At 42.7% G+C, this 12,860-nt stretch overlaps 1 protein-coding gene across 2 annotated transcripts; it reads right to left on the bottom strand.

The window, feature by feature from the left end:
• Positions 1 to 7,693: 7,693 nt before the first annotated feature.
• ndufa4a (NDUFA4 mitochondrial complex associated a) lies at positions 7,694 to 12,860 on the bottom strand. Of its 2 annotated transcripts, XM_016279708.1 has the most exons (5): positions 12,716 to 12,860; positions 11,473 to 11,561; positions 11,147 to 11,207; positions 7,913 to 7,986; positions 7,694 to 7,811 (listed from the first exon to the last, which is right to left on the bottom strand). In XM_016279708.1, the coding sequence occupies exons 1-4, from the start codon at positions 12,755 to 12,757 to the stop codon at positions 7,930 to 7,932; spliced, it is 249 nt and encodes an 82-aa protein (XP_016135194.1). In that variant the 5' UTR covers positions 12,758 to 12,860; the 3' UTR covers positions 7,694 to 7,811; positions 7,913 to 7,929. The 2 variants fall into 2 exon arrangements, with proteins under 2 accessions (XP_016135194.1, XP_016135193.1); XM_016279707.1 differs by having other exon boundaries at positions 7,694 to 7,986; positions 12,716 to 12,859.

The raw sequence follows: 12,860 nt of genomic DNA, 5'->3' as shown, positions 1-12,860 counted from the left end.
GTTCAAGACCAGAAGCATAGTGAGGAGAAGAGGAAGTCTGGATTTTTTCACCCTTTTTTTCCACAATTAGCTGCTGCAGCATCACTCAGGACCTCCCATGTTTAATTTTGGAGGTGTTTTACTGAAGGCTTTCACTCTATTTAACACTCTTGTTTATTTGTGGAAAGCGGTTACCAGGTTTTTCATGCAGAAAAGCAGCAGTGAGACTAATTGTTTTAAATAAATTACTTTCTACTTATGCTTTCAGTGAGCTTAAAAAACTGTCTCCAATATTTACTTTAGCATACAATTGAAATTATTCTGTGAATAATCCAGGAAGACAGCAGTCTGAAATCTGACTCAAATCAGTTTCATCATCACAGAACTGATGCATGTGCCTCATGAGTTTAGTAACATGGCTAGATGTTATGATAGATTCAGAGGCAACTTTCTCCATGTTAACACCTCACTACTTCCAGGTGTAGAAAAAAAGACAAGTTTCTTGACACCAACATCAATACTAGAGCAACTATATAGAGTATATAGTTGCACAACCAGGTAAAGCCCACTAAGGCACCTCAGCACCCTTCAAAGGAAGCCATCTGATTTATATGTATGAATATTAACTATATAATTCATATTTTACTTTACTTTATTTTATTTGAATACAAATTAAATTGCTTAAAGGGGTCATCAGATGCAAAATTCACTTTTGTTGTTGTTTGAACATAAATGTGTCTTATATATAATGATAAAAATCCACCCAGTGTTTTTTTTAAATCCCTATTTTAAAATCCCCTTTCTCAAATCAGGCTGTTCTGAGATTCCTGGCAGCAGGGATGGGCAGTATTTGAAATACAAAATACTATTTTGTTTTTAAATACCTTTTTGCATTTAAATACATTTAATCTTAGTATTTTTGTATTTTCAAAATACGTAAGGTACTTTGCCAATCAACCTCCTTATTAGACTGATGATTTCCTGCAGGGATGGGCAGTATTTCAAATACATGTATTTGAAATACTATTTTGTATTTAAATACCTTTGGAAAAAGTCAAATGTATTTTTTATTTAAATACATTTAATCTTAGTATTTTTGTGTTTAGTATTTTGTATACTTGTTGATCCAGGAAATCACCAGTCTAATTAAGAGGTTGATTGGTAAAAAGTATTTTTATATTTTAAAAATACAAAAATACTAAGCTTAAATGTATTTAAATACAAAATAGTATTTTGTATTTCAAATGCATGTATTTCAAATACTGCCCATCCCTGCCTGGCAGAATGACGTAGTTCTGCACAGGCCGCTCCCACGATAGTTGATTGACAAGTCCGTCTTACCTTAGACCCGCCCTGAGTGAGCTGTCATCAGTCCGCCATTGTGTCGCCTCCGGTGCAGGGGAAGACAAGAATGTCTCTGATTAAGTGAGTGAGGTGATTTGTTGCTGGATGTAATAATGAACATAGCGGCCGTCATTTACTCCCGACATCTGAGCCACTGAAGACACAGAGGATTAACATTACTTTCATTTTTTTTTTTTTAAAGGAATGCGCCGATCCCCGATCTGCCTAAATGCGTTTATGTTTGCGCGAATCATTTATGATCCAGCTTCATCTAGTAGTGATGTCCGGTTCGCGAACGAATAGTTCGAACCTGTTGAACCAGTTCACAATCGGACTGAATCATTTGAAACGGTTTGCGTCTCCAGTAAGCATTAATCCACAAATTACTTAAGTTATTCACTTTTTTAACATGGCTGACACTCCCTCTGTGTCGAAATAAACTAATATCCCGGAGTAATTAATTTACTCAAACTAACTACACTGACTGAACTGCAGTGAAGAGAGAACTGAAGATGAACACAAGCAGAGCAGCATGTGTGCAGCGAGCTGGATAACGAACGTACATGCCCACTGCTGGAGCGGTTCTCGTTCCCTCTCGAGCTTTCACGAGACATCACAGAGACATTTCTCAGTTATGGGAACTCCTTAAAAAAGCGTGCGAAGGCAAGGAGTCACCTGATGCGACTGTGCAGAACAGCGTGTGAAGACGAGGAGTCACCTGATGCCCAGGCGCGCGTCTTATCAGCCTTCCAGATTTCGCTGAACTATCACGTCAGTTGTTCACGCTCCTACGAAGTGGTGTTCAACTAGGACGTATAGCCATTCACAGTCTGTAGTAACAGGCGCATATGCCGCCACCCACACCGGGTAAAATGCGTGCCATGCAAGCAATGAGCCTCGTTATGCTGAGGCGCGCTTTCCAGCAGCAGACCGCAAGATCGAGGTCTTCTTTGGCGTACGGCTCATCGCAGTGCAGGGACACCATGCCCGCAACCACTGCTGCCAGGAGCCAGATGTGCAGAGAAAAGTGTAAAGGGACCCGGAAAGAGGCACCACGGCAAGCGGAGGAGCCCGCATCGTGACTCCCGCCCGCCGTCAGCTGCCAAGCCGTCGTCCTGACAGCCCGGAGAGGAGGGAAGAGTAGCCTACGCGATCGGCCCAGCCTCCAAGCTGTCTCAAAATTGTTCAAATTTGTGTTTGATGTGTGTGTGGGATCATTAAAAAATGCATACATGTGCACAAAAGAGCTCTTTCCTCCTCACTCAGTCAATGTAGCGCCGCTCGCCCTGCCTCAGAGCGGTACAGAGCCGCTGCTCACACATTTTATAGCCGCACAGCACTCGCCGGCGCATCCAACGACCAAGCTGCTATGTCAGTTCCTGAGCACGTGGAAAACTATTCTGGGAATCTTGCGCTGGTTACTCGGTGTGATAGAGCATGGGTACGCCCTTGAATTCAGATGCAGACCACCCCGTTTCAACGGCGTGGTGAAGTCTCTAACATTGCCTCGAACTGCCCTGGTTCTGAGACAAGAGGTATGCAACCTGCTCGAAAAAGGAGTGGTAGAACGAGTCCCTCCGAGCGAACTGGAGAGCGGGTTTTACAACCACCATTTTATGGTGCCCAAGAGAGATGCAGGACTCCACCCGATTCTAGATCTCAGGCCCATCAACAGAGCACTCTGCAAGCGTGCTTTCAGGATGATAAAACAGATCCTGGCGCGAATTCGCCCCGGGTACTGGTTGTGTCCATGAATTTAAAGGACGCGTACTTTCACATTCAGATAGCAGCGCATCACAGACGCTTTCTGAGATTTGCTTTCGAGGCACAGCGTACCAGTACTCTTTTCTCCCGTTTGGGTTGGCTTTGGCCCCGCGCACTTTCTTGAAGTGCATGGACGCAGCACTAGCCCCCCTCAGAGTGAGCGGGATGCGCGTTCCCAATTATTTGGATGACTGGCTGATCTTAGCTCAGTCACGGGACACACTATAGACAGCCATATAGACAAACTGTTTCGTCACTTGGAGATTTTGGGGGTTTTACAACCGCCATTTTATGGTGCCCAAGAGAGATGCAGGACTCCGCCCGATTCTAGATCTCAGGCCCATCAACAGAGCACTCTGCAAGCGTGCTTTCAGGATGATAAAACAGATCCTGGCGCGAATTCGCCCCGGGTATTGGTTGTGTCCGTGAATTTAAAGGACACGTACTTTCACATTCAGATAGCAGCGCATCACAGACGCTTTCTGAGATTTGCTTTCGAGGCACAGCGTACCAGTACTCTTTTCTCCCGTTTGGGTTGGCTTTGGCCCCGCGCACTTTCTTGAAGTGCATGGACGCAGCACTAGCCCCCCTCAGAGTGAGCGGGATGCGCGTTCCCAATTATTTGGATGACTGGCTGATCTTAGCTCAGTCACGGGACACACTATAGACAGCCATATAGACAAACTGTTTCGTCACTTGGAGTTCTTGGGGCTATGTGTGAATGTGCGTAAGAGCATTCTCGCCCCGAGTCAGTCTTTTTTTGTCTTCCCTGCACCATTTCAGACTGGGCAGCTCTGATCACTTGAAGTAATGTCAGAGTCTGGATTTGCTTTCGAGGCACAGCGTACCAGTACTCTTTTCTCCCGTTTGGGTTGGCTTTGGCCCCGCGCACTTTCTTGAAGTGCATGGACGCAGCACTAGCCCCCCTCAGAGTGAGCGGGATGCGCGTTCCCAATTATTTGGATGACTGGCTGATCTTAGCTCAGTCACGGGACACACTATAGACAGCCATATAGACAAACTGTTTCGTCACTTGGAGTTCTTGGGGCTATGTGTGAATGTGCGTAAGAGCATTCTCGCCCCGAGTCAGTCTATTTTTGTCTTCCCTGCACCATTTCAGACTGGGCAGCTCTGATCACTTGAAGTAATGTCAGAGTCTGCTGGGACTCATGGCAGCGGCATCAGTATGTCATCTGGGTTTACTACACATGCGCCCGCTTGCAGTTATGGCTGAAATCTTGAGCCAGTTGGACAGCGTGGACTTCGGACCGTTTGCGCATTGCAGTCTCCCGCGGCTGCATCGAAGCCCTGAGGCCATGGCGCAAAGATCTCCTCAGCCGGGGGGTTCCCCTGGGCTTGATGACGTCACGTGTCGTGGTCACGACGGACGCATCAACATGCGGATGGGGAGCAGTGTGCGAGGGCATGCCGGCTTCAGGGCTGTGGTCAGAACCTCAGAGCCGGTGGCACATAGACCGCTTGGAGCTGGAAGCAGTGTTCTTAGCTCTAAAGGATTTACGGCCGCAGCTGGAACAGCGACATGAACTGATTCACACCGACAACGTCTGAGGTGTCGTACATAAATCACCAAGGGGCGTACGATCCAAGGCTCGGTACAAGCAGCCAGCGTATCTCCTGCTATGGACGGACCGTCACTTTTTCTCCATCAGAGCAGCGCACATCCCTGGTCTCCTGAACCGAGGGGCAGAAATGATTTTGAGGAAGGGGATTCCTCAAGGAGAGTGGAGGCTGCATCCCGAGTCGGTTCAGATGATTTGGACCCACTACGGGAGAACGGAGGTGGATCTGTTCGCCACGAGTGAGAATGCGCTTCTTCTCCCGGTCTCACTCCCGGCTGGAAGGGGACATTCTGACATCGCACTGGCCAGCAGCCAGGCCGTATGTGTTCACAAAATGGCCACCGAGCGCTCCCGAGAGAGGCAAGCGCGCATCTCCACCGAGTCGAAATCTGCCATCTCAAACAAGTGGCTCGGTGTGGCACCCCAACCTGGAGTTATTGAGCCATTATGTGTGGCTGCTTCGGGGATATCAGAGGAGCTGACCGGGCATTCTCATGTGCTTGATACGCTCTCTGAGGTGCGGGCGCCCTCCACAAGATATTTCTATGCTCTAAAATGGGGAGTGTTTGTGGTGCCGTGATGTTCATATCGACCCGGCTGCTTGCTCTGTGTCGGATGTTCTGCGTTTTCTACAGTACAGGCTTGATAATGGATGTCTATCATCAACACTGGCCGCTATTGCCTCGTTTCGTTCCCCGCTGGGTGGGCAATCAATCGGTAGGCACGCGCTGGTGGTGAGTGTTCTTAAGGGGGCGAGGAGGTTGCATTCCCCGCGTCCGCCTTCAGTTTCACCCTGGGACCTAGAGGTGGTGTTAAGAGCTCTTTCACACCCATCATTCGAGCCTTTAGCATCCATTGCTATGAAGGAGCTATCTCTCAAACTGCAATGGACAGCGATTGTATTCGCTTCGGACCTGGTGACTGCACTGTCACTCTCCGGCCGAGACCAAGCTATGTGCCTAAATCACTATCTACCCCCTTCAGTGCGCAGACTGTTTCACTGTCTGCCCTGTCTTCTGAATCACCGACCTCGCGTGATGCGGACGCTCAGATTTCGGTGTGCCCCGTCAGGGCTTTGAGGATTTTCATTGACCGTTCGGCCAGCTTTTGGCAATCTGACCAGTTTTTAGTGTGCTACGGTGGTTGTGCGAAGGGCCTGGCCATGTCAAAAAGGACGCTAACACGGCTGTTATACAAGCCAAGGTTTGGAATGTCCTTTGCACATTAGGGCCCACTCGACAAGAGCTATTGCCTCCTCCTGGCCGTGGTCGAGAGGTATGTCTATTCAGGATATATGCTTTGCAGCCGGCTGGTCTTCTCAGAATACCTTCGCCAGGTTTTACAAGCTGGACGCTCAGTCCTTAGCCTCCCAAGTGCTGCCGGTGAATGACTGTTTCACGTTTATGCTACCTCTATTCATGTGTGTTTGCAGCCTTGCACAGTAATTACTCTGCGCAGCCCTATATGTTATTGTTTCTGTTGTCTGCCCTGTACTCAGTGCAGCTCCTGCCATTCAATGTCTAATTCGATTGGTGTACCATCATCATCTTATGTGTTATACTGCTGCTTAACACCGTTATCTCTGTGCAGCCCCTCCTCACAATACTGTGGAGAACCGTTCTTTCGGACACATCCGATTTGAGAACCAATGAGCTGATGATACTGCGCGATGCGTGATTCAGCATGAAGCTACCGAACAGTACATGATTGCCTACGACCTACAGACACAGCACGTCTGAACCGACCTGTTTTTTTGGACAACTCAATCTGTGCTAATGCTATGAGCGCGGGTAAACCGAGGTGTATTTAATAACAAATAAATCACTATAGATTATGTATAGTAAGTGGATTATGGTTTCTTCGCGGATGACAACTAATTTGTTTACTTTATACCAGGGGTGCCCAAACTCGGTCCTGGAGGGCCGGTGTCCTGCAGAGTTTAGCTACAACTTGCCTCAACACACCTGCCTTTAAGTTTCTAGTATGCCTAGTGAGAGCTTGATTATCTGGTTCAGGTGTGTTTAATTGCGGTTAGAGCTAATCTCTTCTGGATACCGGCCCTCCAGGACCGAGTTTGGACAGCCCTGCTTTATATCTTCAAGACTTAAATCCTCGTATGCACATCACTGCCTGTGACTGTATTTGGGTGCCTAATAGCAAAACTTAATTGTAAACTTTTCAGATCATGATTATGATGTTTTAACTGACTGAAGTTATGATTACAGACTTTATATATTTGAATATGTATTTTCATCCCGGCCCGGGACGATAGACTTGATATCATTAAGTCATTACTTTAGGGCGTAAAAGAACCAATGGACCGGTTTTCTTTAACTGGTTCATTGAAACAAACTGTCCGAAAGAACTGGTTCACGGAAAAGAACCAGACTTTCCATCACTAGCTTCATCTACAGAAGAAGTGAGTATAAGGGTTTTTTTATGAATCTTTGCAAATCGCCTTTCCTAATATGTGCTAGGTAGCCAGTTTCGCGGCTGAAGTTTACAGTCTGCTCGTCACCCCACGGGAGAGGGGCGGGGTCAGCAGAGCTCATTAGCATTTAAATCAACACATACTAGAACGGCATGCTGAAAACAGAGCTGATTTTAACAGGGTAAAAAGGGTGTTTTTTTACACTACCATTGTGAAATTTTAACCAAAGTATGTTATAGACTTTTCATTAAGACCCTAAAGAATCATTTCAACTTGTGGAAAATTGGCATCCGATCACCCCTTTAAACCACACAATCAAGATTTTCTCTTTTCCCAACTCCATAACTGTTTCGAACGTCAGAAATCATCAAATGTAACTATATCAACAATCCTAGTTACTGTAAAAAAAAAAAAATTTTAAGTTGAAAATAAGCAACAGCAAAAGTATCAGACGCAATGTTTTCGCTTTGCAAAATACCAATACGAACAGTAAAATCAGACATGAAAACTAAATCAGGTTTGTGTGCAGTGTGAACAAAGACCTGGTCTCAGAAACATTGGTATAAACACCAAAATAATCATGACACATGAACAGTTTTTCACTGTATGTGGGAGAAAACCCTTTATTAATCGTTTCTGACTACAAAGACTTCAGAGAAAATACAAGACATCATAGATGTTAAAAAGGGATCCAGGAAAGCAAAGACAAGTGCAATTTAGTATCTTTGCATAAATTAGGAACAAGGGCTGTTGAGGACAAGTGTGCGGACGTCCTGTTGATCTTTAGTTTGTTTTTAAACCTTTGGTCCAGCACTGGGCTTCTGGATTCGTTTAGAAGTCAGGACGGTCCTTCTTCAGCTTGCTGTAGTCCGTGCTCACTGCGTAGAACTTGAAAAAGAACAGAAAACTGAGAATACAAAATAAGCAGTTTAACAACATGCACTCTGCAAAACCCATTATCTCTACTGCCTGTTTTAAGTATTGAACTTGAACTCGACTCCACATCAAATTCACATTAAGACATGAGCATGATTAGATTTATACCAACAGAACACATAAAATGAGCTTATGGAGCGCTTAATGAATTAAACTCATTAAGATCTGAGATTAGGTCTTGATACGGTCCTACAGTCACATCTTTTAATAGGATCCCCTTAGGCGCTCCGGCAACAATGGCAGGTTTAAGCGCTGTACTAACACCACATACACTGGTCAGTTAGCTTGCAAACTTAAAACTACTGATGCATGCTGGATGCCAAAAACATCTTGAAGAGTGCTTTATCATCATATTTAAAGAACATTCTGAATCAAAGCAAAAGTTTTACCAATTACCACAGACTATAACTTTGACTTGTCCCTCAGTTCATAAAAAAAGTCAAAATCATGCTTAAAGAAAGACCGTTAAAATGGTCAAGGTAAGGAATTCCACAGTATCTAAAAGCCGAGAATATAGTCCTTCAGTACAAAAATGCGTTGTCTGAGCTGTAAAATAGCTTAAAACATACATTCAGCAGGTTTACCTGGTCATATAAAGGAGTTTTTTTTCCCCCCAATAAAAATTGAAAGGTTTTTTTTTTTTTTTTTTAAGTTTATGCCAATAGCTCTATACTCTAACCAAATTACTGTGCACAAATGTGAAAAATTTAGGCTCAATGTTTTGTGAGTTACCTGATCGAAGATCATGAAGCATTGTATACAGGATCCAAAATGAAAACTCCCAATTTAATAATGTGTACTTATAGTCTAACGAGGAGTGCGTTTCAAAGTAAACTGCAGCAGTGAATAAAATCTGTTTTTAGCAGTTCATTTCACAGTAAATGTGTGGATTGGCATCTGTTCTAAGTTCAGGTCAGGCCAACCCAACCATCTTGTAAATGGAGATCGTTTAGAAACGTTTAGAAAATGGTTTAACGAATGAAAGCAAAAAATGAAGACAGCCATGAATAGTAGTATTGCAATTCTACTGTTGTAACATATAAAAGAAAAAAAAAATTCACATTACTACATTTCACTTTACAACAGTAATATTGCTATAGTAGCAATATTTTTGTATATACTAATGTACACATTTTAAATAAAATTACATAAAAATATTGTAAATTAATAATACTAGTGATTATTACTGTATAGCTTTGTTAAATGTTTTCCATAAAACAATAGGCACACACCATGTTTCTGAATTCTGTCATTATTGAAAAGCTTAGTTTTCTCGTGCCTACTTTTGAATGTCATTACTGTGGCACAGTCATGTTAAGACAGCCATGAATAGTAGTATTGCAATTCTACTGTTGTAACATATAAAAGAAAAAAAAATTCACATTACTACATTTCACTTTACAACAGTAATATTGCTATAGTAGCAATATTTTTGTATATACTAATGTACACATTTTAAATAAAATTACATAAAAATATTGTAAATTAATAATACTAGTGATTATTACTGTATAGCTTTGTTAAATGTTTTCCATAAAACAATAGGCACACACCATGTTTCTGAATTCTGTCATTATTGAAAAGCTTAGTTTTCTCGTGCCTACTTTTGAATGTCATTACTGTGGCACAGTCATGTTCTATCACTTTAAAAATTTGTAAGCAAAGAGTCATTCAGTGGCTGGTTCAATAGGCTTCCATTCAAAGTACTTTAGTGTAAATGCAATAGTTTCAAACTGAAGGATGAGTCCAAATTATGTTTCGATTCCACAGATGCTGTTGACAGAACTTGGATAGAACCCAGAACATTACTTTAAATACATGGAACAAAATAAATCAGAGAATCCAATTCACTTAGAAGCGATATACATTCTGAAAACAGGGTTTAAATCAAGGATCCTCAAATCTTGCCCTAGAGGGCCAATGCGCTGCAGAGTTTAGCGCCAACCCTGATCAAACTCACCTACCTGAGATATTCTAATCATCCTTTAAAGGGGTCCTATTATTCTTTTTGACTTTTTTAATTTTAGTCAGTGTGTAGTGTGTATGTTTGGGCATAAAAAAAGATCTAGAAAGTTACAAATCTCAAAGTCCACTCCAAAGGGAGATATTTCATTTTTTTCAAGAACTACAACGAATGGCTCGTTTGGACTACAGCGTTTGTTTTCTGGGCTTTGTGATATCACAAAGTGGCTCATTGGAATATCATTACAAAGAATTCCCGCCTACAGAAATTCGAATGGTTGGGGGGTGGGGAGGGGCGAGGTTGTGGTTAGAACGCTTGGTTGAGTGAGTGCATCAGACGAGACGACGAAGAAGAAGTGCTGCTGCAGAGTTAGTGCATCAGAGAAAACGAAGAAGAAGAGCTGCTGTGCTGTAGCTTCAAATTTTCGGCATGTCTAGAACAATTCTTACAAGTATAACACGACGTAGCTGGGCGCCGCAGACAGACGCCGAACGGCGCCGCCGGTGTGCCTACACTCATAGAAAATAAAGTATTTGAATTTTAAAGACGTGGCGCGATGCTGCGCTTCTTGTTCAGTGTGCACTGGGAAAGCTAACCAATCACAACACATTTTGTTTTTTGGAAGGCGGACCTTCATCAAAGCCGGAACTAATCGAGCCGTTTGTGCCAGCCTGGGAAGAAAGGTATTTTAATAATATAAATTATGTGAAAAATAATGCGTTTTTCGAACCACCAAGCATGAGAGCATGTTCTAGTACACCCCCAAAACATAATCAAGACTTTGTAAAAAAGCATAATAGGACCCCTTTAAGGTTTGTGGCAAGAAGGGATACAGATAAAACTGGAAGCTAATAATAAATTAAGTTTTCTACCTATTAGATTTTGTTTTATTAACGTCTACACCTACCCCTTACAATAATGCAAAAATAGTCATTATTGTTGTGCAGTGTGACAAAAAATACACTATATTGATGTGCGCATGCCCAGTAGACGAAGCTGTATACCATCTAGCCTTAACCATCCTTAAGACATTGATTAGCATGCTCAGGTGTGTTTGATTAGTGTAAGAGCTAAACTCTGCAGGAAAGTGGATTTCGTGGGCCAGATCTGAGGATCCCTGGTTTAAATGATCATGCACATGTATCATACCTTGTACTGATCATTGGGCCCCAGTTTATTCCAGGGCTCTGGGTTGTTCTTTTTGTCCCAGCTGTGGATGAAGCAAATGAGTGCAGAAATGAATGAGGCATGCATGATAAAACTAAATACAACGATGGCATGAACATCTGAGCAGCACTGTTGTTCTCTCCCAACTGTTTGGGTCAAGGTATGAATTATCACAAATCAGATTCATCAATCTCAATAACAATCGTTCCTCACTTAAAAAAAGGCACCAGGCCTTTATTAATTGATTAATAGAGGCCCTCTCTATTGTGAGAGACAGAATTTGTATCTACCGCAGAACAGATACTTACCAGACATCTGGGTTACGCAAGGCCAGGCGAGCCAGATATGTCAGAGACATGGTGCATCCACCGCCAATGAAAATCAACAGTGGGATCAACTACGATGAGAGGGGAACAAAAAAACAAATATAAAGCAAGTCAAATGACTTGAAGGTGATGTAATAAACTTCGAAATCATGGTTGATGGCCATCTAGTATGGTGGTTCGCAATCGATTTTGCTTCAGAACGTCAATTTTATTGTATATCAACTCGCAACCCAAAATATTATTTATTGCACATAAGCAAATAACATTTCCAAAAATACAGACCTCCAGTTGAGAACCACAAACCCAGATTATACAGTAATGACTGACATTACGGTTACATAAAACTGTTCACAAATGTAGCTTAACGAAGCACAAAAGCCTTACATAACTATAATATAGCAAATCAGAGTTCCTCCTAAAACTTCCCACAGCTTCAAAACTTCACATGCAAATATAATCAGTTCACAGTCTTCAGAACAGAAGTTCAGAAGATGTGGACCATGAAATTAAAACATGGCGCCAACTAACAAAGAAATATTAAGAAACCAAAGACAAGAGCAGTAACGTGCCCTTTAGTTCAACACGCTCGTCCTTGAGCTCCAGAAAGCCAGGGCTGTCACGTGACACGAAGGCCTCCTCGTGTTAAATGCGCACATACAATAAAACTCGTTTTAAAGTCATTTAATTTAAATCAAATGTACAATTCACCTAATTACTTGCATAAAGCTTCGCAATAAATAAATGTGGCACGCACAACACAGCGGTAAAGTGTTTACTTGAGTGACAGCTGCGACTGGTTTGACACTTTTGAAATGTTCGTGTAATTGTGGCAGCCCAATATGAACACTCGTTAGCTTCACAAAGCATTTCATTGGTATTTATTCTGGTTTCTCTATCTTTACGAAATAATTTTGAGATTGCACTAAAAAGAGCGATTTTAATCGACGAAAACATTTAGAGGAAATATTTCCATACAATTGTACTATTTTAATAACATTAATTTTCCAGGCCTGGGAATCGCCGTTTTAAAATTTCCTGTAATTTAATCAATACGTATTTTGGGACTAATTAGTTCACGTTTATTCAGAGGTATACACATCTAGACTGGTGGCATGTCTAGCATTCCGCAGCAGGGACGCTAACAGGCTAGCGGTAGCGTTTCTACAACTCCTCCTTGCCGCCGTCTTTTACCAGATAAATCCTCCCGAAATCATCGTTCACTTACGGCAGGGTGGCTTCTGAGTTGCCGGCTGACCGTGCTCAGCATCGTGACCAATGAGATGAAATAAAATCTCCCAAAAATGTACGAAAAGACCTGGATTAGGCTAGCTCTAGCAGGACCGCTCCAGCGCTGAGAGAAAAGTACACAG

Source organism: Sinocyclocheilus grahami, unplaced genomic scaffold (genome assembly GCF_001515645.1).
Source record: "Sinocyclocheilus grahami isolate Dianchi unplaced genomic scaffold, SAMN03320097.WGS_v1.1 scaffold133.1, whole genome shotgun sequence".
Classification (NCBI taxonomy): domain Eukaryota; kingdom Metazoa; phylum Chordata; class Actinopteri; order Cypriniformes; family Cyprinidae; genus Sinocyclocheilus; species Sinocyclocheilus grahami.
This window is presented reverse-complemented; position numbering and strand designations above follow the sequence as displayed.

Bases quoted from the DNA above. Each gene is read 5' to 3' on its own strand.
- ndufa4a (XM_016279708.1), bottom strand. From the start codon at position 12,757: ATGCTGAGCACGGTCAGCCGGCAACTCAGAAGCCACCCTGCC. The intron at 11,208-11,472 runs GTAAGTATCTGT...CTTCATCCACAG, and splicing joins TTGCGTAACCCAGATGTCTG to CTGGGACAAAAAGAACAACC. The intron at 7,987-11,146 runs GTATGATACATG...TTCTTTTTCAAG, and splicing joins GGCCCAATGATCAGTACAAG to TTCTACGCAGTGAGCACGGA.